Here is a 27,951-nt window from a genome sequence, read left to right on the forward strand (position 1 = left end):
AATTGGCATGTCTTGATTTTGATTGGTTCAGTAAGAAATGTGTTTTTTAACTTTAAATCAATAAGCACAAGATTGGGAAGCATTGTAAGTGAAATGGAGTTGGTGTTCCAAGATTAAAATGATTAAATTACTCTACATAAAGTCTCTGTATGACATGCATCCTTTATTTATGTCTTTGATGACTGATTAATGACGTACAAAATATATTTAGATAAAAGTTTATTATGTGGATAATCAAAATTAGCATTTATTTCTGTAGTACAATCTTCATATTTCACAGTAATTACAAAATCATAAGCCGAGTATATTATCAAAAGACAGTTCAACTCTACAAAATTATAAAAGAGATAAAGAAATAAAAGAAATCACAATTAGAAAAGAGGTATGTTTATCAGAGGTTTTTTTTCAATTTGTTTTATAGAGGTTGGTGATTTAATGATCTGTATGAGCTAGGCCATGTTTTATTTTTAACAGATTTCTTTGATCAGGAACATATTACAGGATAGTCAACAATTTATTTACTTATTCTCTTTATTAGGATGTACATATTAAAGGATATATCTTCATGGTTGGAGTAGTTCTTCAAACAGTTCCTGGCAACCATTTTCAGTGCTGTTATTTCCAATACTATTATCAACTATTATATCTGACTTCTTAAAAATCCTTTTCATTGAAATAAAGAAAAGAACATGTGTTTTGACTAGTGAATGGGAACCAATTGTGACCAAATCATGAACCAATAAGATGATTATATTACTTACAACCATGATATTACTTTCTTTACAGGTGTATATCACGCGAGATACCCATACACTGAATTATACCGCATCATTTTATGAACCATTACCAGCGACGACCTCAGTGCCGCCAACAACGGTGCCTATGACGACACCGCCGGTGAATAATCATATAGCTCACATGGTTACAGACGACGTGCTTCCGTATGAATGGAGGGAGCTGGGATGGACAAAGTGTAATCGGAAATGTGGAGGAGGTGAGAGATGGTAGTGATGATGGCGATGGTGGTGGGCACTGGTGATTTGGACGTAATGATGAAGAAGATGGTAATTGTGGTGGTGGTGGATGTAGTGTTGGTGATGATGATGATGATAAGGATGATGATGATAGTAATGATGATGATGATGATAATGACGAAGATGATGACAATCGTGATGATGATTAAAATGATGGTGATCGATGATGATGATATCAATGATGATGATGATGATGATGATGATTAAGATAATGGTGATAATGGTGATGATGATGATGATGATGACAATGATGATGATGGTGGTAGTGGTGGTGATTTTGGTGATGCTGATAAGAATGATGATGATGGCAGTGATGATTATCTTTGTGATGATGGTAGTGGTAATAATGGTGAACGAAATGATTTACTCATCTCATTTACTCATCAAAATGATTATGATGAGTGATGATTGTGGTGGTGATAGTGATAATGATTATGGTGGTGGTGTTATTGGTGATGATAGTAGAAGTAGCACGCTGCTGCAGATTACGAGGGTGTTGGTAAATAGTGGTGATGATGGTAATAGTGATGATGATGATGACATGCCTCCGTATGAATGAAGGGAGCTGGAATGGACAAAATGTAATCAGAAATGTGGAGGAGGTGAGAGATAGTGATGGTGGTGGTAGAAATGGGCACTGGTGAATTGGAAGTAATGATGATGAAGATGGTGGTTGTGGTGGTGGTGATGATGATAATATACATGATTATTATGTTGGTGGTGGTGGTGGTGATAAGGATGCTGATTATGATGACGATGGTAATGATGATGGTGGTGATGATTATGATAATGATTGATGATGGTGGTGAAGATTATGATAATGATTGATGATGGTGGTGATGATTATGATAATGATTGATGATGGTGGTGATGATGATGATGATAATGATGATGATGCAATGATGATGGCAGTGATGATGGTGTTGGTGGTGATGATGGTCGTGGTAATGGTGTATGTAATGATGATGATAATGAAGATGATGGTGGTGATGATGATGATGATGATGATGATGATGATGAAAATAATGATTATGAAAATAATGATGATGATGATGACGATGATAACAATGATGAAGATGATGACAATGATGATGATGATGGTGGTGATGATGATGATGACGATGGTGATGATGATGATGGTGGTAATGAAGATGATGGTGGTGGTGATGATGATGGTGATGATGATGACGATGATAACGATGATGATGAAGATGATGACAATGATGATGATCATGTTGATGATAATGATAATGACGGTGATGATGATGATAATTATGTTGGTGATGCTCATAAGAATGATGATGGCAGTGATGATAGTGTTGGTGGTGATGATGGTCATGGTAATGGTGTATGTAATGATGATGATGATGGTAATGATATTGATGATGATTGTGATGGTGACGATTTAGATAATGGTGATGATGGTGATAATGATGATGATAATGATGGTAATGATGATGATGATGAAGATTTAAATAATGATGATGATGGTGATGATGATGATGATGTTGGTGATGCCGATAAGAATTATGATGATGGAAGTGATAATTGTCTTAGGAGTGATGATGGTTGTGGTAATGGTGATGATTATGCTCAAAATGATTATGATGATTGTGGTGGTGATAGCGAGGGTGATTATGGTTGTGGTGTTATTGGTAGTAGAAGTAGCATGCTGCTTCAAATGATGATGATGATGTTTAGGGTCGTAATAATGATAATGACAATAGTAGAACTGATGATGGTGTTTGTGATGATAAATGTGAAGCTAATGATCAAGTAGAGCTCTGGTTCACAAATAATTCATGTATACCTTATGAATTCATGCTTTCAATTTTGTTGCATGTTAGGTTACTCTTTCTTCAGGCATCAATGTTTTGTTACGGGAACGGATGAAACAGTCAAGAAGGATAAATGTGGCATGGGAAGTTACAATCCCAAGGGGAAGCGCAAGCGATGTAACACCCACGAGTGCGGTACGATACCAGGCGCCGAGACAAACGTTGATTCCTCAACACAACGGGAGACAACCACACATAGAGAAACAACAACGGTTGTAACCACGACAGCAACAACAACTACCACACATCCACCTACAACTACAATGACAACAACGACAGCACCCCCCACTACAACCCAACCCACTACCACTCCAGCAACTACCACGGAACCTACGACAACTCGCCCTACAACGACATTGCCACCAACAACTACTGCAGTGCCAATAAGGTATTGTCATTGATGAGATTTTTTTTTTCTTGATGATGGTCAGAGGGGTTACACAGGTTATCACTACTTCATTGTTTTGTTATGATGAACTTTAATAGAAGTGATCGTTAGAATGTGGTTACGGTAACAGGTGAAAGTGAAATAGTGCCAATTGCTGATGGTGATGGTTGTGTGATAATGTTATTGATGATCATGGTGATGATGATGGTGGTGATGATGATGATAATGATGATGACGACAATGATGATGATAATGACGGTGATGATGATGATGATACTGATAATGATGGTGATGATAATGATGATGGTGATATATGTGGTGATGTATAAAAGGCTGTGCTTTTCAATTAATCCTTTGAGCTTGAACATCACAAATTTGATTTTCAATTTTTTTGCTCATTTGGGGATGTTATGACCTATCAAGCATAACACCTATGGAGTGAATTCTGTCACTTTACCTCCAGCCATTTCAGTGTTTGGGGTTACGTGTATGTAAGTTTAATTTTTGACAATGGTGATGATGATAAAGAGGATGATGAATATTTTGATGGTCATCATTGTCATTGTAACGCCATCATCATCATCTTCATCATCACCACCACCATCATCTTCATCACCACCACCATCATCTTCATCATCACCATCATCATCACCATCATCTTCATCATCATCACCACCATCATCTTCATCATCACCATCATCATCACCACCATCTTCTTCATCATCATCACCACCTTCATCTTCATCATCACCACCACCATCATCTTCTTCATCATCATCACCATCATCATCATCACCACCACCATCATCTTCATCATCATCATCACCACCACCATCATCTTCATCATCATCATCATCATCATCATCATCACCATCATCATCATCATCACCACCACCATCATCTTCATCATCATCACCATCATCATCATCACCATCATCTTCATCATCATCATCACCATCATCATCACCACCATCTTCTTCATCATCATCACCACCTTCATCTTCATCATCACCACCACCATCATCTTCATCATCATCACCATCATCATCATCACCACCACCATCATCTTCATCATCATCACCATCATCATCATCATCATCATCACCACCACCATCATCTTCATCATCATCACCATCATCATCATCATCACCACCACCATCATCTTCATCATCATCTTCATCATCATCACCATCATCATCACCACCACCATCATCTTCATCATCATCACCACCATCATCTTCATCATCACCATCATCATCACCACCATCTTCTTCATCATCATCACCACCTTCATCTTCATCATCACCACCACCATCATCTTCTTCATCATCATCACCATCATCATCATCACCACCACCATCATCTTCATCATCATCATCACCACCACCATCATCATCATCATCATCTTCATCATCATCACCATCATCATCATCACCATCATCTTCATCATCATCACCATCATCATCACCACCATCTTCTTCATCATCATCACCACCTTCATCTTCATCATCACCACCACCATCATCTTCATCATCATCACCATCATCATCACCACCATCATCTTCATCATCATCACCATCATCATCATCATCACCACCACCATCATCTTCATCATCATCTTCATCATCATCACCATCATCATCACCACCACCATCATCTTCATCATCATCATCATCTTCACCACCACCATCATCTTCATCATCTTCATCATCATCATCATCACCACCACCATCTTCTTCATCATCATCATCTTCTTCATCTTCATCATCATCATCATCACCATCATCATCATCACAGAGGTGATAGCAGCAGAGAAAAATGATAACAAGGATGATGGAGCAGATTCTGAATTTTAATCTTCAAACTGATGTAATTTCAATTTGCATAATCCAATGTTTTCTTTCTAGCTATTCTTGGAAGATTCGAGATTGGGGCAACTGTAGCGAATCTTGCGGTACCAACGGTTTTAAAAGGCGAGCCATCCACTGCATTCAAAGTATAGCTGGCGTAAGGAGTAAAGTAGACCCTTCACTCTGTCCAACCCCACAACCAGTGGACTATGAGGAATGCAATCGACAGCCTTGCCCAGCTAGATGGATCACTGGGGCGTGGTCAGAGGTACGTCAGGTTGTTTTGATCGGGGGGGGGTGTAGAAATGGTATAAGATGGTATCATTTTTTTATTTGCCTTTTAGGGGCAAACGCGCCTCGGAATAGAATACTTCTAGATAGATGGCGCTATATAAATGCCTATTATTATTATTAGGGGTACTAGCATATATGAATTTACATGTTGCAACCTCCTTTTTTGACATTTCTACTTTTTATATTTTCCCTTTTCTTCCTCTCTTTGAAGTAATCAAAATATTGATTGTATCATCTTATCATTATCCTATTCTCTCCGTCTTTCTCTTTGAATGTTTGCCTGATATTTATATCATCAATCTTGGCAATCATAGTGACACTAATCATTTGCACAGCTGGGGGCAGGGGCAGAGTGCCCCCCCCCCTCTCACCCCAACATAATTTTGATAACCTGTTTTAATATAAGTTGTCAGGAGAAATTGAAGAGAAAGTACTTTTGTAAAAAAATGGCATTGACCTTCTTTAATCTTATTGTTGAATATTTGTCTGTGAGTTGTCAGAAAATATTTGCCCTTTCTGTCAAGTTTTTCCACATACACTGATTTTGATACTACGTGTATTTTTATTTGTCGTATCAGTGCTCAGCAAGCTGCGGTACTGGTAGCAAGACACGCAATGTAACCTGCGAATCGCTAGATGGTGAAGGAATGCCGGGATCATATCATTGTTTTGATGAAAGACCACCAACATCAAAATCTTGCTCAGTGCAAGAATGTGATCGTAAGTTTACATTCCAAATTATAATAATAGTACTAATACAAAACAGTTGAAGGGGGCTTGATATGCTTATTTCTGAGTGCACTTGTCTGTTAATGTTTAAAATTTACTCCAGATGAAATAGGCATAATAATCGGAAATTATATTTTGAAAATCAATTGACAATGATTTAATCAAAAATTTTCATAGTGAATATTCGTAATGCTCCACTCCTTTTGTAGATGATATCTTGGAGCAATTACATTTGTAACAAAACTGGGACTGAGATCTAAATGAAAATAGGAAATATATATATATATATATATGTATAGCATGAAGTTACTTTTTTAAAGTGAAATACCCATTACTATGCTTGTTTTTTAATACCCCTAATAGAAGCACTTTTTGCCTAGCCTTGAGGATTCCACGACGATACTTTAAAAATATTTTTACATATACTTTTACACATACATATACTTTACATATACTTATACACATATACTTTTACATCAAGGATGTAAAAATGATGTAAAAGTATACGTAAAAATATTTTTTAAATATCATCACGGAGTCCTCATGGCTAATTTTTCCCACACTATTGGAAGAAGCAAGTGGCAAAAAGAACAGCAATACAATACCATAATAATAGATTGGATATGTAATTTGTAATTAAATTTGGCTCAGAAGAGCTTTAGTGGGTGATATATGAACTTTTGATACTGCATGTGAACAGTGCGTGTTATCTACATCTTCTATTAATTACTTTTATTCGCATAAGTAAAAAAGGTCTTTGTTCTGAAGAAATTCAGCTTGGGCAATCCACATATTATCAATGTTCTCAGGCATTTGCAGAACATCTTACTGTAGGCTCTCAAACTCCCTCAGTAGTGGAATATCATTCTGAAAATTTCTGCAGTTATTCTCTTTTTTTTCAAATTCAAATCTTGTAGCTGGGAACTGTATTCCGATGGACTCTGTGATCTGCAAGCGGAAGAACTACCGTACGTACTGCAAGATGCCCCGATATGAAGAACTTTGTTGTACGACATGTAGTGCACAGAAGAAATTATTCCAACAGCAACGAGCACGGAATGCACGTCGACCACGGAACTAAACTTTCACTGTCAGTTCAAGCCATGGTAGCAATTTCTTTCACAAGGGAACTTGGGATATAGCTGAATTGGAGAGATTATAGAAATCATTTGAACTTGGGAGAGGAATTATGTGTACTCTTCCGAACAAGGGAAGTTCGCTTCCAACTTTACACAGGTTTTCTTTTGATACCTTGTTTCAGACATCTTTTGATGGGAATTTCTTAATTTTTTGGATGATGGGGATTGGACTGCCCCTCTCGTAGACTTCCAGATAAACAAGTTTGTTCCTCCCCTGCATACACACCATGGGATGATGGAAAAAGAGATACATGTAAGTCGGACCAGAGGGTACAACACGCAACGATTGTTACCTCGGCTTTAGCAGCCACTTCTTCAGCGCTTGGTGCATTCAAGGAATTCATCCATCTGTGTATTCATTCATCTCACCCTGGGTCGAGTGCAGCACAATGTGGATCAATTTCTTGCTGAAGGAAAACACACAACATGGCTGGGATTTGAACCCATGTCCCCCTGAAAGACGAGTCAGGTCCGCTAGAAACACAACATCGAACAGAGAATTGAAGTATGATGTTTTACCAGACTTCAAATCTGATTGTGTAACACCCCTGGATTACCTCATCTGTAATGACTTGATGGACGGGCACTATTTTACCAATTATATAATAACTAGAGATTTGAATTTCTAGTAAGATCATGATACAATATATGATATGAAGTTCAATTATATCGCAATGAAAGCAACATAAAACAATAAAACTATTTAGTCATACGAGGTTAAGATTATACGTATTTATAAATCAATTGTACTGTTTAAGTAATGTGGGAGGAAATTTAATCAAGTATTATTTAACAGAGAGCGAGAAAAGTAGAGGGACAATATTGATCATGGATGACTAAAATGATACGCGGGAGTGATATTTATCTTGTGAGACAGAGATGTGTTCAGTACCATTAGGGAACAAGAAAATGAGTGGTATTTGTTTTGTTCTCCATCATTATCTTTATAGTAAAGATGTAAATATTCATTGTAAGATAAAATTATGTAAGATATGCTAAATTGAAGGAAATTATTTTCCCTGTATTTTCACCTATTATTTTCCGACAAAAGTTTTGGATATATTTGAGATATCTTATGTTCTTAACATCATTTTACCCTAGTTATTCTGATTGTGTGCATAATGACCCCTAATTTCATAAAGTTGAAAAGCTACTTAAATCCTGCAATTTTTTTATTGGCCAGAGACAATTTTCTTTCCATTGAGAAAAAGCTTTATTGGACATGGATCAGGTATATCGCAGGTGACTCAATTTTCTGATTTTTCAGGGAAACTGATTGCTTCTTTCTTTCAATTCATTTCTAGACTGTTTTATATACCAAATTATTCTCAAGAAGCTTATAAGCCTATTAGTTTTCATGTTAGGAGATGAGATTAATATGGTGCTCCATTCAAAGTCATGTGTGTGGTTTTGTAAACATATTTATATTTGCTTGTTATAACCAGCCAAATGAAACTATCCATGTTAAAATCTCAATTTTAAAGAGTTACCAATTACTTGTATTCTGATTTAGTAATTAAAGCATTTTTTTTTAATGCTGGTTCAGAATAGCCTGTTGGACTGGACTATTCAACTCTATACCTAGAGGTAATATATTTCATCCAAATGAATCCAAATGTCATAATCATGAGATTTTTAGACCAATATAGTTCAATGTTCTGTTGAAATATGAAATCATGCATCTCAGTAATAAGTTGAAATTTCAAAGGGAAGTACGATTGTTTACACTTACACTATACATTATAAAGTGCTGTACGATTTTACATGCAATGCCTTTCTATTAGTGAACCCACACGTTGTCTGTTTTTATTTCAAAGTCTCAAATTCAAAATACTTGAAAATTGTCTCCCCCCACCCATGTCTTATTTCAAAGACTCAAATTCAAAATACTTGAAAATTGTCTTCCCCCCATGTCTTATTTCAAAGACTCAAATTCAAAATACTTGAAAATTGTCTTCCCCCATGTCTTATTTCAAAGATTAAAATCAAAATACTTGAAAATTGTCTTCCACCCCCCCCCCCCCACAAACAAAATGCCTCTTTGCATTTTCTAGTTCACAGTGATATAGACTAGAATGTTTTATACCTGTATACATGTAGCTTTCTATTGTAATGTAGTGTATATTTCAAACTTGTCTGGTGCTTGACTAGATCATGGTGTATATTTATTATCAGATTACTGAATAATTCTTTGTATTATCAGAGAAATTTATTTCCATTGCTTGTTCTAAAGCTTTTATCACCTCTGTTAATTTGCCTCGAGCATATCACTCTGTAGTAGAAGCTAAGGAAGATGTGTGTTTGAGCAATGAGTCTCCCTGCCTCGTAACATGTGCCATGCCTAATATGCATGAAGCCAACTTTTTGTACTACGAAATGTATATAAAAATGCTTTTACATGTACCTTCACAGTTTCTGAGGTGTTTGATTTCAAGTAACATCTACCTTAGTAAAAATCAATACAGAATACGTAAATTTCCTGATGTATTGTATATTGTATTACATGACCTTGGCTTTAAAGGACAAGTCCACCCCAACAAAAACTTGATTTGAATAAAAGGAGAAAAATTCAACAAGCATAACACTGAAAATTTCATCAAAATTGGATGTAAAATAAGTTATGGCATTTTAAAGTTTCGCTTATTTTCAACAAAATAGATATATGAACAAGCCAGTTACATCCAAATGAGAGAGTTGATGACATCACTCACTATTTCTTTTGTATTTTATAATATGAAATATTTTTATTTTCTCGTCATTGTCATGTGAAATGAAGTTTCATTCCTCCCTGAACACGTGGAATTCCATTATTTTAACATTTTGTGCTTCAGGCAAGGAGGTCCTAATCGTCAAATTCGTAAAAATTGAAATATTGTATAATTCAAGCAATGAAAAACAAAAGAAATAGTGATTGAGTGACATCATCGACTCTCTCATTCGGATGTAACTGGCTCATTCATATAACTATTTTGTTGAAAATAAGCGAAACTTTGAAATGTCATAACTTTCTTATTTTACATCCGATTTTGATGAAATTTTCAGCATTGTGCTTGTCTGATTTTTCTCTATTGATTCAAATCAACATTTTTCTGAAGTGGACTTGAGCTTTACATGCACCTTTTCATGATGACTTCTTGGGTAGTACACAAGGTTTTTTAGTTTCATATAATTAATTTGAATATGCTGATTTACAATTAAAATATTACATAACTATGGCAAACTAAACCTCACGACTCAAGATTTAAAGAAAATGTCTACACAGGTGCAAGAACAATTTTACAGGAGAAAAATCAAAGACGCAGATGGGTGATTTTGAACAAAATAACGCAAAAAAAGAAACCGCAACTAAGCCTTAGGCACCCCAAGCAACCCAGACCAAGACCAAGAGATTTTGGCATAACGTTTCCCAACTTTTCTCTTCCTCGGGCTAGAGAAAGTGATGAAATGACAGTGTGCTTTCACATTCTTGAATTTCATCGCAAATAAGTAAATTGTGCTGAATCAATCAACCCCTATCTTCTCCCCCATAAAATAACTGAAAGTTATCCCTATACCATGGTAAATTCAAATTGGCACACTGTGGCAACATCAGCAATTTGTTACTTCCATGAAAACACATAGCAAGCAACCACTATTGCATGCAACACACACACACACACCATGACAGCATCAACCACTTTATTACTTTCATAAAGACGGAAGGCCTGAGTCACTATGTTTATGCAATTACAGGTGGTTTGCGATTAACTTGCAGGGATGAAATAAATATCTTCACCAAAACTTGCTGAAACTCAATATTTCACAACACAGCCATATAATGCCCACCTATTTTTCATTTTTTCCTTGAAATTATCTTGATGTATTCACGGAGGTGGTTTACGGTACACCATGTGTAGCGTAATGATCATGAAAGGCTTGAGATGGGAAAAGTTGATAGAATGGAGATGAAATAGAGAGGCGTTAAAGCGGAGATTCTAAGACTTTCACATGGTGTACCTTAAACCACTTCCATGATTGTTCATACCAACTACAAACCTTGAAACATCACCTATCTTGATGTACTTAGAAACTATTAAAGGACAAGTCCTTCCCAACAAAAAGTTCATTTGAATAAAAAGAGAAAAATTCAACGAACATAACACAGAAAATTTCATCAAAATCGGATGGAAAATAAGAAAGTTATGAAATTTTAAAGTTTTGCTTAATTTCACAAAACAGTCATATGCACATCCTGTCGGTATGCAAATGAGACTGATGACGTCATCCACTCACTATTTCTTTTGTATTCTATCATACAGAATAGGGAATATCCTATTTTTCTCCTCCTTGTCAAAGTGAAACAATTAATTCCTCACTGAAAATGTGGAATGAGCATTGTTTAATTTTATATATGATTCAGTCAAGTTGATCCTTATTGTCAAATCTATAAGAAATGAAATATTGTCTAATTCAAACAATAAAAAACAAAAGAAATAGTGAGTGATGGACATCGACTGTCTCATTTGAGTTGTACATATCACTGTTTTGTGAAAAATAAGCAAAAATTTAAAATGTCAACTTTCTTATTTTACATCCGATTTTGATGAAATTTTCAGCATTTTGCTAGTTTGATTTTAGTCTATCTATTAAAATCACCATTTTTGTGGGGTTGACTTGACCTTTACAGAAATGGAAAATATTCTTTCAACTCTGGAACATTGATTTCAGAGGATGTCACGCTATATCTGCTGACTACAGTGGGACTAGAATGCCATATTCTTATAAAGCAAATAACGTACAATGCCATTCTAATTAAAACTTTTAAAATGTATTTTATGCCAATGGATAAGCCAATAATAATCCACCGAATCTTTAATTATGACCTCATTTATGCTTTTGGCTTCTTTTTTTTACTTGATTCACTAACTCATTCTTGGATTATCCAGTGGAATAAAATGTACTTATCAACTCTATAGGAATGACATTGTAATATGCTTTGCCAGAATGCATGTATGGCATTCAAGTCTTACATATAACAATTGACGTTAGTAAATCTAGTGTGATATCAACTGAAACCAATCTTGCAGAGTTGAGAAAAGAACGATAATAGTGTATTGGTAGCTTCCGACTAAATTGAAACAATTTCAAGAAAACATGGAAAATAGAGTTTATATCATGGATGTCAAGAAGTGAATGCGAATTTCCAGCAACTTTGTGACAGGTTTTTTCCCCCTTCCCCTAAGTTCAAAAGCTTGTCATATTTGGCTTTTAACAGTTGTTTGAACGCTTTAATGTAGCCCTAATAAAAGACAATAATTACTCCACACACACACCTTGTTAACGGAGCTAATATTTCAATACAGAACAAACAATGTAGACAATCAATTATGAGCGTACTGTCAAGGAATCATTCCTTGTTTATTTCTCTTACTGAGTTTGACACAATAATTTTTGAAACTGTACAATGAACGTTACATCACTTGCTTCCAAATCATGTGTCAGTAAAACCAACCCCGTAGGCATAGCCAGTGTTAAGCTGGAAGATGGATGGATAACACTGTTTTGCCTACGAACAAATGCACAAAATGTTCAGAATTTCTGCCTTCAATTTGTATTTTGGATATCAAAATTGCAAGATTAGTTGAGAGCTTGTGAATTAGTTGAAGTTTTTGCCAGATGTTGCAACGGCTTATGAACTGGAATATGTAAACCAACCCCCAGTGAAATTTTATTTTCATTTGAGAGCTATTTTATCAGGATGAATATGTTTTGTTTAAATCTGGAGATAGAATAACATAATTCGGTATATATCTGGAATTCACCTTTCTACAATGACACACTGGCTTACATGATTGCATCAATCCATATCAAATGCAGAGCTGCCAAAATGAAAAGGAACATTTCAGTATTTTTAAAGCCGAAAATCAGTATTTCAGTGAGGAAATCAGTATTTTCAAAAAATACCATAGGACCACACATACAACTGAACCTTTGGAAATCTGTATTTGACATGAAATTATTAGTATTCTTCTCACTTTTCAGTACATAATACTGAAAATCAGTAATGCTTGGCATCTCTGCAAATGACAGGGTCCAGAGAAGCATTCCATGAATGGAGATGATAAAATAGAACGCTGCCCACAAAAGAGCCATTCTGCAAAAAATCGCTCTTACTTGTAGCTCCCTTGTGGGCAGCAAGCCTGTGTGCCATACTGAGGATGTTAATTACGTGGGTGTTTAGACTTCTATGAGCTTGCGATAGAGACCTGCCAGACTCTAATGAGATTGTCTGTGTATCCGGCAAAGAGAGTCTGACCGTCAGCTGACCAGGCCAAGCTGATACATTCCGTCTTGGCACTCGAGTTTCCGATGACCTCAGGTCGAAGCTCGTCGACGGTAGACTTGGTCTCCAGATCCTACATGGTACAAAGAAACAAGAATCATGGTGTATGACAAGACCTCATCAAAGACAGTATTAAGAATTTGACATTAGCACATTCACCAGTAGACTTGTACATAGATACATCACCATACAGGCAAATCTGCCAAAGAATGTAAATACAATGTGTAAATCAGGTGAGTTATGTAGGTGAACGTATCACGCGCTACTACTACACGAAACTCCTGAGGACCCCAGGACATAAAGTAGAAGCATGCAGACAGACACCATTCTCTCTATGCCCATTACAGCCCCAAGACTACACAGGAACAGTAGCTTTAGGAACGCCTCAATGGGCAACATATCTCTTCTTTCTTCACTTGCCTGACTGACAATTCAAATAAATGTATTAAATTCAACTAAGATTCTGTACCAAAGGTTTGTTTGCAATAGAAATGAGACAAAGCAATGATTCCTGGATCTACATTAACCCTAAAAAGACTGGGCTATTTTGGAGGCTAGAAAAACCCCTAAGATCTCGGCCGTTGGTCGTCCGATTGCAACCAAATTTGGCACACACATCCTTTGTCATGTCCTCTAAAAGAAAACATAGTCAAAATACTGATATTCATTGTATTTTTTAATATATGCATAATTAATTATGCGAATATGCAAATTTTTATCAAAAAATTGAATTTTTCATACTTTGGTACCTATTGCGGTCCATAAATTCCTGTTTCAAGGTTTTCAGCTGTAAGAAGAGGTTGTTTATCATGGAATTGTGTTATTTCGTGCTTGAATTATTAGATATGCTTATGCAAATTAGTAATTACTAAATATGCAAATAAGTACTCCGCATGCGTTATGTAGAGAAATACAATAATTGGCATGTTTTATTGCAAGCGATTCTGGTATTTTGCACTACTTTTCTTATGTTTTTCTTTGATTTTAATTTCTTATGTATTTCTTTATTTTGCATTTCTTATGTATTTCTTTATTTTTTTATGCAATGTTTTTCATTATTTTCATATCCTAGAACTGCTACTTGAATTCACAAGTGACATAATATAGAAAGAAACAAATAAAAATGTAGTTAGAAAACAATGTGTATAACATTCATTCAAATACCATACACTTTACACACAAACGAATACAAATTTCAATTTCTTACGTGACATGTGATACGAAAATGTTACGTAACTCCGCAACCGCGGCATGGGGGTATACAAATTTGGTATCAAAAGTTAAGCAAAACTCAAGAAAAAAAAGTCATGAAATGGCGGCACAAACGCTTCGTGCGCAAAAAAGTTATCGCGATTTATGTACAGGGGGGGGGCCTAAAAGGCCCCCCCCCCCCAGTCTTTTTAGGGTTAAGTGAGCTCAATCAGAGTCATTTGTGTTCTAAATACATGCAGGTAATATTGCCCTAGACTTAAAAAATCACAGGTAAATAGGTCTTCCACACATATACACATTACCACAAAAGAGAGTGAGAGAGTGTAGACGCATTGGATAGGACTGCACTATCGCACACATTTAAGAAAAAAAAAGTTTGATAGACTCAAAAGCTAAATCAAATGTGATATTCTCTTCAATAAAAGCTAACTCTGTGATTGGGACTTTGTTCTTGACTTTTAAAAGGAAAGTATATTCGGGCTGAAAATAATTACATGAAAAGAGTGGGGGGGGGGGCTTCACAAAGATGTAAGTGTGACTCGAAGTCATGCTTGGTAGGAGCACGCATGATTTGTGTGCACTTGCCTATGCAGCTTGCACTCAACCAAAGACGAACCAAACAAGCCGTCTAACAATCCCACCCTCAGTGGCAGTTGTGTTCGCAGCTCCAAGATCATTGTGATGTAAGGGCTTGCCGTAGAGGTAAGCGAATTAAAGTGATCGTACATGGATTTCGAGCAGGCGTTCCATTTAAGCGTGACTTTCAATGACATATAAATATTAGTGAAACACCACCCCTGAACTCTATTTTTATTTTCCTTTCCTGTGGAAAACAGACTTACCCAGATCTTGATGGTAGGTCCAGCAGCAGCACAGAGCCAGTACCTGTTGGGGCTGAAGCAGAGGGCATTGATGCCTTCTTGGGAGTCCAGGGTGTACAAGTGCTTGCCTTCATTCAGATCCCACAGCATAGACAGACCGTCCTGTACAGCAAGACAACAAGATAAAGTCACTACTGAGGTGGCCTCAATGATTAGGCATTAAAATAAGAACCAATTGTATAGGTTGACTGTTCAATTGCCAGGTTACTTTTTCTGGGCAAACAAATGCACCGACTTTCCCATGACTTTCTGAGACTACAAATAGACAAATTCTGGGACTCAATTGATTTTAAAATCAAGGAAAATGTTAATTTTTGTTTTTACATTTTTGTAAAAAAATACATTAAATCAGAGAAACCGGTACTTTTTTTTTGGTAGAGCACATTCAGAAATTGTCTGATTTGTGATGTCATATGCAAGCAGTATTCCTACATAGCGAATAGTAAAAAATCAATGAAATGTAATTTTCTCAGAAAATTGAAAATGGTTTTACCGTTTTTGAATATCAATAAATCATTTCACACCCGATCATGAAAAGAAAACAAAAATAGGTCATTAGAAACCATTAAAAAAAATGAAATTCATGCATTTCATCATTATATATCATATGGGGCAGCTGCTCGTTTATGACATCACAAATCCAAACCTTAAAATTATAGATTTGTCTCAAACCTTCATCAATATATTTTTTTCCAATATTTTTCCCTACTATTTTTACCACAAACTTTTCTTCAGGGTGAACTTCCCCTTTAAAGAGTGAAATGCCATGTTGAACATATGTTCTACAATTGCCACAATTCTCTTATTCTCTGGGAAGCTATTTCAAATTGATATCAAGACTTGTAGTTTTCAACATTACATACCTTGCCACCGGATGCACAGAGTGAACCGTCAGGGGATACTGTCACACAGTTCAGGAAGGAAGTATGTCCATGGTGATTGGTCTTCAGACGGCAGTTAGTCAGGTTCCAGACCTATATTACAATTTACAAACTCTTGTTAATAGTTTATCATACCACATCATATTAAATCATCCCTACATGGCTACATCAAAATGCAAATGGTGCAAACTCAGATAAATCATATCCCTCTTTTTAACTCGTAACCTGCCACGGCCTTGCATGCGCGCTGACTCTTCACTGCTTCATACATGCAAGCGCACTATCGATCGGCTGCTTTGTGCATGACTGCTCGCACTCCCTTCCCCTGCTTCGTGCATGACTGCACACATACGGCATAATGCTAATTGTTTACGACTATTGCATTGAATTGCGTATCGCACGCTTGCGGAAGTATCTTTCATTGTATGCAGTACGAATTGGGCAATCATAACAACGAGTTACATTGGACTTTAGTATTTACGGGATTTTATGAAAATCATGGCTCCATCGCCAAGGACGAAGAAAAGACTGCATGACCCAGATGAAGTGAGAGCAATGGTATTGAGGGATTCACAGCCCCGGGCAGATTCAGACTCCGAGGAAGCTCTGGCGGAGAGCGAGTCAGAGAGCTCAGACGATGACTACGGTCGATGCCATAACTTGCAAATTCATATTGACTTCTACAAATAAAGCTAAAAATTTTCAAATGTATGCATATTTAATCGAGCATAATCTGGTGTTGAGTATACATTTAAGGCCGGGGACATTTCATCAGTTTCATTTGCACTCCCTAGACTTATGAGTTATAAAAGTGCTACCAAGGTTGTTATGATTGTCCTATCATATTTATATCTCCTGATACATTATCACCCTTGGTCAAAAAACAATCCAATATACAAGTAAATCACATTACTGAACCTTTACAAAAGATTTAGACAGGCTTAATAAAAGTCAACCTTGACACATTTCACATTTAATTTTCAAAACAATTACTATGAAAGTGGTATGGTATATACTCAATTTCCCATGGATAATTTTTTATGAGAATTATGTAGGTGAACGTATCACGCGCTACTACTACATGGAACTCCTGAGTACCCCAGGACATAAAGTAGTAGCATGCAGACAGACACCATTCTCTCTATGCCCATTACAGCCCCAAGACTACACAGGAACAGTAGCTTTAGGAACGCCTCAATGGGCAACACCCACACGATCCAATTCTATTAGTTCATTCAGCCTACATAGAACAACCATCACTTTCCTTTCAGTTGTTCAAATTTACTCAAAATTACTCGTGAATATGGTTAGCACCAACACTCTTCAAAGAATATGACATATTCATCCTTCTACATCTTCAAACATGAATTGTAGTTATGGTAATATCTAAGAGTTGGAACAGAATCCAATCATCTTACTATCATGGTATTTTTACCAACAATGATGTGCCACAAGATTCTGAAAGAAAATGACCCTGAAAAAGACATTCTTACCAAATGTTCTAATATAATAATAATATAGGGTATTTATATTGTGCACATATCCACCTTGTTAGGTGCTCAAGGCGCTCCTTTATTACCCGACTAAGCTAGGCGTTCATAGCGCACACAGCTTTTTAAGGAATTACTTCCTACCGGTACCCATTTACCTCACCTGGGTTGAGTGCAGCACATTGTGGTAATGTTGTAACCCGCAAGTGAAAACCCGAACCGTACCGTCCCGTATAATCCAATAATTTGCAAGCGGGACCCGCTGACCCGTCGGGTTTTAACCCGCAAGTCAATTTATCTTTGAAAAATGAAAAATCCCCACACTATACAGGCTCAAATCAGGAAAATATATGTCTACTACTACCTAGCCTAGAGTGAATTTACTTACAATTTGCAAATTTGCCTTTTATTCCGGAGAGAAAATGTTTTTTGGGTGACTTTGTACCACGAAATGAGTCCGATCTGATCTCGAAATTGAAAGCATGATTACGCAATTGACGCCTCGGATCGGAGCTAGCGAGCCGCAGCTCAGCGCGCTAGCTACATGTAGCCCAGGCTGCCCAGCAAGGATCGGCAGACGGCAATGTTGTTTTTCAGTCCAGGTCGGTCGACACTGCGACTCACAACAATCATAATTACAATATTCAATTCTATGGGACCTCGTCTATAAAGTAATCAAAATTGCAATAAATACCTGGATAATGATACAGTCAATTTTTTCTTCTCGTTTATCTCTATATTATTTCCTTCTGTTTTTGTATTTCATTCGATAATATGGCCGCTAAAACTCGATGTTCAGTTTCCCGTCGCCCGCGTTATGAAATTTGGCCCGCGTTTGAAAATCAAATTCTGAAAAAAAACTATTTGGATATCTAGATTCAAAACTGATTTAAAACATTAATATAAGCTTTTCAGTGAGACAGTTATTTTTATATCTTGTAAATACCTGCAAATCTTTTCTTTCTTTTTTTGTGAATGGAATGACGCTGCATGCTCAACCATACCTTGAGGGATGTTCGCGCAGGCTCCACTCAACAACCGTAGAAGTGGTGGAGCCTGCACGAACATCGCTCGAGGTATGGTTGAGCTACCTCAATAAATCCCAAAGTCTTGTAACCTCGCGTTGGTGAGTTATCATACGGCCAATACTCATCCAAAATAACTTATCTTATTTGCTAATTATAACTTAAAAATCATTTGTTTTATTTTTCCAGGGGATGAGTTAAATATCAGACAAAAAAATCATCAAAGCTCAATCTGTTACAAGGCCGACGGGAGACTCACCCACGTACGCATTGGCGCTTGTGCTAGCTAGTCTGAGCTCTGTCTCTCTGCCAGAGCTCTGGGGGGACAATTCGCTCTGTAAAGGCCTCAATGATGGTGATTTTCTGCTTCAGACAGAGTTTATATTTCGGGTATATTTTTCAAAACTGCCAATGAATTTTGATGATTTCTTCATTGTCATGTATATTTAAGTTATTAATGAGTTCATTCTCACCAAATTTAGACTCCCCATAGAGAAATACAATTTTCGTGGAGAGCTGCGTTTTCAAAGAACTTCAGGAAAAGTAAGGGTATGTGGGCCTTTATTACATGGTCAAGTACTGGAATTAGATGGAGTAAAAATTAGATATTGAATTCATTTATATCAAGTTCAACTCACAGTCTCACCCACAAAAACACTCCCACATCCAAGATTCTAGGCATGAAAAAAACTTTAAAAATCATACAATATTAAACAACAAGTAATAATTAATTTAATAAGTGAACAGGTATTCCTCAAAATACAAAAACGTAGCATTTGAAAAGAGCCCCTGAAATATTGCAAAAAAAATGAAAATGGAGCCCCCCCAAAAAAAAAAAATGATTAATTTTTCCCTGGCTTCAAGTTCCACAGAATAAAGTGCGTTAAAAGGTTACAAAAGGTCAAACTTTCATCTTCTGAAAAATAATGAATAATGAAATCGGTTCCTCATTATGAGCTGGAAAAAATGGGACGGGAAACTCAACATCGAGTTTCATTGGCCCATGCGGTTGCTTTTGACTGCGCTGCATGCACGCACTGGCGCTGGCCTTTGCAACTCGATGTATTTATCATGTTGAACTGTCTCAGACTCAATCCTGTTCACTATTCACAAGACAAAAATACGACGGCATTTTTAAAAGGAAATATCTACGTCTCTAAAAGAATCTGCCACGTAAGAAGCACATGATCTTAACTCAATTTTCACTGTGAATGTTTTTATCATGCGTCGTTTATTCTCCCTTTTTTTCGCATGACGGTCTGCGGGTTTGAGAATGAACTCGGCCCGGCCCGCAACCCGCGATCGGAGGCATACCGGCAGGTTAACCCGTACCGCAACGGGTGCGGGTTACAACATTACATTGTGGATCAGTTTCTTGCTAAAAAAGACTTAATCATAAAATAAAGAGAGTCTTACCTTGACGACCTTGTCCCAGCCTGAGGAGACAATGATAGGGTTCGAAGCATTCGGTGAGAACCTTACACATGATATCCAATTGGAGTGGCAGTCATCCTGTAAAAACCAAAATCAAACACTGACCTCTACTTTCATACATTCTTATTAGCTTTATTTTTAAAACATACTCTACAGTGTTAGGGGAAATTCAACAATTATCTAGGGATTTTTTACTATGAAAATTGCCTTACAGTTACATTGGCACCATCAAGAGTCATTTAACCCTAAAAGGCGGGGGGCTTCAATCACGCTAGCGCCGCAAAAATTTACGGTGGTATTGTGCGATAAAATCTACAAGGCTGTGTGATTAATTTTTTTTTAATAAGATTTTTCATTTTAATGATTATGCTAACTTATGCATGAAATAAATCATTTGCTCTAATCAACTATCAGAACTGATAATTTCTTATTCAGACTCTTTGTAGGATCCAGATCAAATGCTATTAAAAAAAAATTGGTATGGCAATTTTTTCTTATGTATTTTATAGTTTTTTAGTTTATGTATTTCTTTGTATTTTACTTTTTGTTTTTTCGATGGAAATTGTTGCACATTTAATTCTGATTGTCAAGTCAAAACTAAATGGCCCGTATTCTGATAGCAGGTTTGATTTAAACTTGGGTTTAAAGTTTAAAGTAGTTTAAGTATGGGAAGCCAAAAGTATCAAAATTTTATTAAGTTGTATTTTTCTTGTGTTTACTGTGCTCTTTCCTGATTCATCAATGGTGAAGACAATCATCTATTTATACTTCCTAGACAATCATGAATAACTTGAGAGCCAAGTGAGCTGAAGTATGATATCTCTACTGTTAGTGATTTATGTAACAACTGGCTATCCATACTTAAACCACAACTTTAAACCTGAGTTTAAGTTAAGCCTGCTATCAGAATACGGGTCATTAAGTTTAATCAGCAAACACAGAAATTTCCACCAGGTACCGAGTTCTAGCCCAGGCCGGCTCCCAACATTAGTTATACTGAAATCATTCAAATTGATTGGCTGATAATAACTTGTAGTAGAAATTGTGTATTATTTATTTTCATAAGTGTTTATGACACATTCACCGGATTATTTGAAAGCTTGATTTACCTGGATGGTGTACTTGCACACTCCAAGGGTATTCCAGAGCTTGATGGTGCGATCCCTAGAACCGGATACAATCTGGCGATTGTCAGCAGAGAAGGCAACACTCAGGACATCCTTGGTATGACCTCTGAACATACGGGTGGTATTGCCACTGTAAGGGGTTTCAAATGTAAAATAAGATTTTGGTTGATCAAACAAACAGCTACAGTCTCCCCCCCCTCAAGTTTCATTAGCAATTTTCTTAAATGAAAATTGTCAGTTGCAAGAAACAATTATTTCATGAGAAAAAGTCTTTCAAATCAAGATTAATTGTACCATATCTTAGTAGATCTTGATCTGCTTTATAAGCATACAGTCGAGGCCAATAGTTTACATACACCATTAGATATCAAAATACAGCAATGTTCCCAAATATGACATAATAAATGATACCTCGTTAGTAATGATGACTTGCATATATTACTTCGTTCATACATCTGCAGTTTAGTGCTCATTTTTGTGAAAATTAGTTTTCCCTATCCATATTGTACATAATAGAGTACACAAGGGCCTATGCGGCCATTTTGAATATCAGGAAAATAAATATTTTGTCAAAAATTATTTTTTCAGAGAGTATTTCACTCCTGCCACACAATTTTATGCATTTCATAGCCAATGTGCGGACAATCTTAGGATTTTCATGGATAATTTGCATATTTTGGTGGCCATATTGGATTTTGCCAATTTGCGGAAAATGTTCAAGGTTACACGAGTGGCATCATTCAGATTCGTAATCAGCACCCTCGAATTGATAAGAAACCATAAAAAAATATTGTATATATAAAAAAACAAGGTTATGCCTCTTCTATCCTGGACTATATTGTTTACTTATCAAATGTTCTTGGAATCCGCCCAGTTTGAGATATATCTGGTTTTACATTTAAACTTACGTTCCAATATCCCACAATCGGAGTGTTTTATCCCATGATCCAGTCAAAGCAAACTGTCCATCAGAAGACGTGACAACATCAGATACAAAGTGATTATGCCCTTTTAAACTCTTCTTGGGTACACCATAGCTGACGTCATTACGTGTCAAATCCCAAACAATCACGGTCTTGTCTGTCAAACAAAAAAAAAACAGATTGTGGAAAGTGCATTTAGACAAAAATTACTGAATTTTATCAAAGATAAACATGAAATCTATCTGAAATGATAACTATTCTCTTGTCTGAAGGACCACCCTAACTCATACTTTAACCTACAATATTTTGGGGGGTGGGGGGCGATTTACCAATGTTCACCTTGAAATCTTGCTATTGCAATGGAAGGCAGTGTTGCGCAATGTTGATGCTGCCATCAGAAAAACGGCACTTATAGTCTCACACTTGAGATGCAGGTGAGTCAAAAATGAAATAAGCTGTCAAATTCTAATTTATATATCATGAATCTTATCGGCCGATGCAAGTATTTTTAAGGTAAGATTCATATTTGTCGGCCAATGCAAGTATCTTTTAAAAACTAAGTTAACACTGCTCATGATATTGTCGCCCTCTATACACGTCTTGTAGCTAGGCTACGATAACAAAGACGGCAAGACGGCAACAACAGACTGAGTAAACGTTCCTCTAAGTTTAATATTTTTCCATCTTTTAATGTTTAATACTGTTTAGAAATGACCATTTGGTGATAAAAGGATCCAATTTGTATTGTAGCCCATTTACATAAGTTTGGGCTCAAAACCATAAACAAGTGGAATGCCTCTGGCGTTCTCACCTGCATCACGTGATTCAATATAGCAGCAGTGCTATATAACTTGCACAAGATGTTCAGTGATATTTGGTTACTCTTATTTCCATGTCTTATGAAATATACCAATACACTTACAGAGATATGATGGTAATTCAACAAATACCCCAATGTGGCCAAAGTTCATTGACCTTACATGACCCTTGACCTTGATCATGTGACCTGAAACTCGCACAGGATATTAAGTGATACTTGATTACTCTTATGTCAAAATTTCACGAGTCAGATCTATATAAACTTTCAATGTTATGATGGTAATTCAACAGATACCCCCCAATCGGCCAATGTTCATTGACCTTTGATCTTGGTCATGTGACCTAAAATGCGCACAGGATGTTCAGTGATACGTGATTACTCTGATGTCCAAGTTTTATGAACTAGACCAACATACTTTCAAAGTAAATATGATAATTCAACAAAAAACCCCACTTTGGCCAAAGTTCATTGACCCTAGATGACCTTTGACCTTGACCATGTGACCTGAAACTTGCACAGGATGTTCAGCGATACTTGGTTATTATTAAGTCAAAGTTTCATGAAACAGATCCATAAACTTTCAAAGTTATGATGGTAATTCAACAGATACCCCTAATTCGGCAAAAGTTCATTGACCCTAAATGACCTTTGACCTTGGTCATGGGACTTGAAACTCAGGCAGGATGTCTAGTGATACTTAATTAACCTTATGTCCAAGTTTCATGAACTAGGTCCATACATTTTCTAAGTTATGACATTTCAAAAACTTGACCTTATGTTAAGATTTCGATGTTGATTCCCTCAACATGGTCTCAGTTCATTGACCCTAAATGACTTTTGACCTTGGTCATGTGACATGAAATTCTGGCAGAATGTTAAGTAATACTTGATTAACCTTATGGCCAAGTTTCATAAACTAGGTCCATATACTTTCTAAGTTATCATGTCATTTCAAAAACTTAATCTTAGGTTAAGATTTGATGTTGACGCCGCCGCCGCCGCCGTCACCCACACGTATAGTCTCACTATGCTATGCAGGTGAGACAAAAAAAACAGTATTTTGGAGCAACATTGATGCTTAAATACTTAGTGTGTTTAGAGCAATGGCTTCCCATCCCTGGCTCCATGGAGATTAAGCACGTCAGGGATATGACATTATTCTCCAGGAGCCTCCTGGCTAACCGTAGGTGAATGAGGATGATACATGGGGTAAAATGTCAGACATTGTTATATAAATCCCCAGAAACGATGGCTATTCCTGTCTAGGGCACACAAGAGCATCAAATTTTGTCCTTTTCACTGCATTCACACTGCCAAAACGATTCATAGTTTTGAGGGAAAAATCGATGTTCAACGCATTTGTGACATATGATCCTGTTATCCAAATTTAATGATTTTGGTTACAAATTAAAGAGAATAAAATGCTCCAAAAATAACATATTTAGTTTGCATTTGTACTACTATAATTTTGATGTGGCATTAAAATTCAAAGTCTCCTATCTTGTGAATAAATGTGCTATATTTTTGTAAACTACATGTAGCAGGTTTTTGTAGTATTGATAATGGCAAATCCAATGGAAATACTAATTTTTTTACCTTTCCTTTAGGATCAAGTGTAGGGAGTCTAGGGAGTCATTTTCTGTTTCAAAAATTTGCTTTTTCTGTTTCAGAAAATCTCAAATTCCATTTCAGCATGTCAGAAAACGGAAATTCCGTTTCCCCATACATGCCATAGACTTTGTACAAACGGAAAAGTGACAATTCCGTTTACACATTGAATAGCAAAGTCACAACACGTACACTCGCACTGGTCAAAATTGTATCTGACACTGTACCAGCACAACACAACAGAATCTGTTCTAATTGGATCTATGCAGGTGCATAAAATATTTTTATAAACACATTCAGCATTCATACATCCTCACCTTTCACATTATTAGCATTATTTTACGGTGAAATGAAATTTCATTGGTAATTTTGGGGTTTTTAGGACATCATTATCATCAGTCAATGACTTTCGCCAATCCGCCAAACCTGGATTTTAAGATATCGTGCTGTTACATCTTCGAACGTAGAGGGCAGCAACAAACAACCGTGTTGTTGGAACGATATGTGTGCTGATGTCGAGTGCAGTCACGATGTGTGAATTGTCATGATTATAGCGAAATGAGATCATTTTTTCTGGGGTTTTGTGGCCATTTCATATTCTCATTTTGTTGTGATTTTGGAGTAATTTCTGTTGCTATTCTGTGTATATCTTGTTTCCTTTTGACTTGTTCTTCACCAACGTTACAGACGCGTGCATCGGGTAACGTTGGCGAAGAACAAAAAGAAACAAGAGTCAAGATGGCAGCGTAAACATCAGGCAAGTTTCTTCCATCTTGTCATATTTTTCTCATTTTTTGAATGAATTCTTCTTTAAAAATAAAATCAATGGCGCAGAAATGTCGGAAATGAAGTTGCATCCCATGAATGATTTAGGGCTAGGCCTAGATAGTTTTGAATAGACAGTAGAGGCGCTGGTCCAAAAATTGGGATTGTCCCAGAAAACAAGGATATCCTCATAAACCAAGACAAATCATGTCTTGATAAATTGAGACTGTCCTTGTTTATGGGGACGTTTTTTTCACTTCCCCCTACGGGACAAAGACAGCAATTACGGAAATTGAGAGTGCTAAAAATAGATTCAGTGACCTCAATTCCCCCAGTTCACCGTCTATTTTTCATGACTTACCGTCTTCCAATAATCTTGTTATGAAACCTGATATGTTTACATTGACTAGCACACTTGATTGGTGTCGGCACTTGACAGGTGAATGAACTTTCCTAGATTTCTTGTGTGAAGAAATCCTTATAAACTGAGACAGTCCCTGTAAACTGGGACGATCCCAATTTTCTGACCAGCGCCTCTACTGATAGAAGTAGAAATCTTGGGGCGAAAATTTCAGGTTTTTGGCTGCCTACACACACGTGAATGGATAAGTAGGGTGTCTGAAGCCACACTGAAAAGTGTCAGCATAAAACAGGCCGATTTAGGGGAAAATATGGCACATTTTTTTCGGGAAGTTCAGGCTGCTAGAAAAATGTGATCTGAATTGATTATTAACTTGTGTTTGGCATGTATGGAAAGAGAAAATTCAGGGGTTTCTTTTGACAGTAAGGACAAGTTTATAGGATTATTTGAAATAAGGATTTAGAGATAAATTGCAAACCCTTATTTGTGTGTGTGTTGAGATTGTTATTTCCCCATGCGTTTTCTATGGGAAAATGAAATTTCTGTTTTGCACAATTTTTTTCACTTTGTCGCAATTTTTCATTGTGATCTGGTTTCAAAATCTTTATAAAAATCATACCATCAGAAAGAGGATAAAAAATCCTATCGGACACTTTATGGACAAGTTTTTGGCATTAAAATTAAATTTATAACAGCTCTCAGAAGCTGAAAATTTGGATTTGTGTGTGTCCCATTTCTTAACTACACAGTCTATGGCAGAGAAACGCTGAAAATTGACCTAATTTCATTCTTCTTTTTTGCAGCCAATAATTGGAATTTTTTCAAAAATGTTACGTTTCTGTCAGTCTGAAGGTCATTTCTCTTCAAATTCACAAAGAAAATGTGATATTTTCTTGAAATAAGAAAAATAATTTTTTTCTCCAGACACCCTAGGATAAGGATTCCTGACTTAGCTTCGTTGAGAGTAACCTTACATAAGTAAATGATTTTTACTCTCTAGCATGTCAAGAACGTAGAAGCCTCCTGCCGCTAGTCAAACTCAAAGTCAAAGAATGTTAATTTTTTTCTACTTGCTTCGGTCACAACCATGACAACTTTTTCTGCGACACACGCATTATCAACTTCAGATTCACGCCCCCTCAAAAATGCTTGCTCATTACGCTGCTGCATGAAGCTTAATGGAGACATTAATGACACGGGCGTATGGTCTAGATCTATCAATGAATGATCTGACACTTGTCGGTAGCGGCAAAATTGCCATACCGTACCCACGACAAAACCAGGCATATGGGTCTATTCATTTTCCGTGTGATAGAGAAGACTGGCTCACCTCGGGACGATGACAAAATCATATCAGGAACCGATGGAGTTGTCGCAATCTGGGTGACCCAGCCATTGTGGCCTTTCAGGGTTCCTTGAAGACGCAGTTGCTCAGTACCTCCAGACATTTTGGCTGTTTTACTAACAGATGATGATAGATTTTAGGGAAGGGCCCGTTTGGCCTTTCTTCTTGCCAATGTAGGCTTCAGTGAAAAAGGATGAAGGGAGGCGACTAAATTTTGACGTCAATCGACTATGGTGTCTTTCATGTGAAAATTGAAGAACAATCGGTCATCAATGTATGACCGGAGTAGTCTGTAGTGAAGCTATTTTGCGATGGGGGGCCGCAAAATTGTTTTGAAAGTGGGGGCTGACCATCAAAAAAGATCAAAATCAGATGGTCATTTTTACGTTTTTGCACGGTTTGGGAAAAATATGGGGGCTGAAGCCCCGGCCCCGGGGAGGGGCGCAATACCTTATCGCCTTTCAGGCTTCTTTGAAATGTATACC

The 27,951-nt window shown here is 36.7% G+C and overlaps 2 protein-coding genes and 2 non-coding genes across 6 annotated transcripts in view; 1 reads left to right on the plus strand and 3 right to left on the minus strand.

The window, feature by feature from the left end:
- The window catches only part of LOC121432030 (A disintegrin and metalloproteinase with thrombospondin motifs 3-like), an 80,558-nt gene extending 73,050 nt beyond the window's left edge, over positions 1–7,508 (plus strand). For all 3 annotated transcript variants that reach the window (XM_041629848.1, XM_041629850.1, XM_041629849.1), the window contains exons 19-23: positions 787–994; positions 2,882–3,260; positions 5,168–5,378; positions 5,983–6,124; positions 7,051–7,508. In XM_041629848.1, coding sequence (XP_041485782.1) covers positions 787–994; positions 2,882–3,260; positions 5,168–5,378; positions 5,983–6,124; positions 7,051–7,214 — 1,104 coding nt within the window. In that variant the 3' untranslated portion in view covers positions 7,215–7,508. The remainder of the gene's footprint in view (positions 1–786; positions 995–2,881; positions 3,261–5,167; positions 5,379–5,982; positions 6,125–7,050) is intronic.
- Positions 7,509–12,636: 5,128 nt separating this feature from the next.
- On the minus strand, positions 12,637–27,693 carry LOC121432033 (guanine nucleotide-binding protein subunit beta-2-like 1). Its single transcript, XM_041629852.1, has 7 exons — positions 27,452–27,693; positions 22,553–22,724; positions 21,627–21,774; positions 20,500–20,595; positions 16,551–16,661; positions 15,649–15,789; positions 12,637–13,667 (listed from the first exon to the last, which is right to left on the minus strand). Exons 1-7 carry the CDS (start codon positions 27,567–27,569, stop codon positions 13,497–13,499), a joined length of 957 nt encoding a protein of 318 aa, XP_041485786.1. The 5' UTR covers positions 27,570–27,693; the 3' UTR covers positions 12,637–13,496.
- On the minus strand, positions 13,834–13,991 carry LOC121405616. Its single transcript, XR_005968661.1, has one exon. It is a non-coding gene; the product is annotated as a small nucleolar RNA SNORA17 (small nucleolar RNA).
- Positions 17,617–17,774, minus strand: LOC121405617. The gene has a single exon (XR_005968662.1). It is a non-coding gene; the product is annotated as a small nucleolar RNA SNORA17 (small nucleolar RNA).
- Positions 27,694–27,951: the final 258 nt, after the last annotated feature.

The sequence above is a fragment of the Lytechinus variegatus genome, chromosome 18 (assembly GCF_018143015.1).
Source record: "Lytechinus variegatus isolate NC3 chromosome 18, Lvar_3.0, whole genome shotgun sequence".
In the NCBI taxonomy this organism is placed as follows: Eukaryota; Metazoa; Echinodermata; class Echinoidea; order Temnopleuroida; family Toxopneustidae; genus Lytechinus; species Lytechinus variegatus.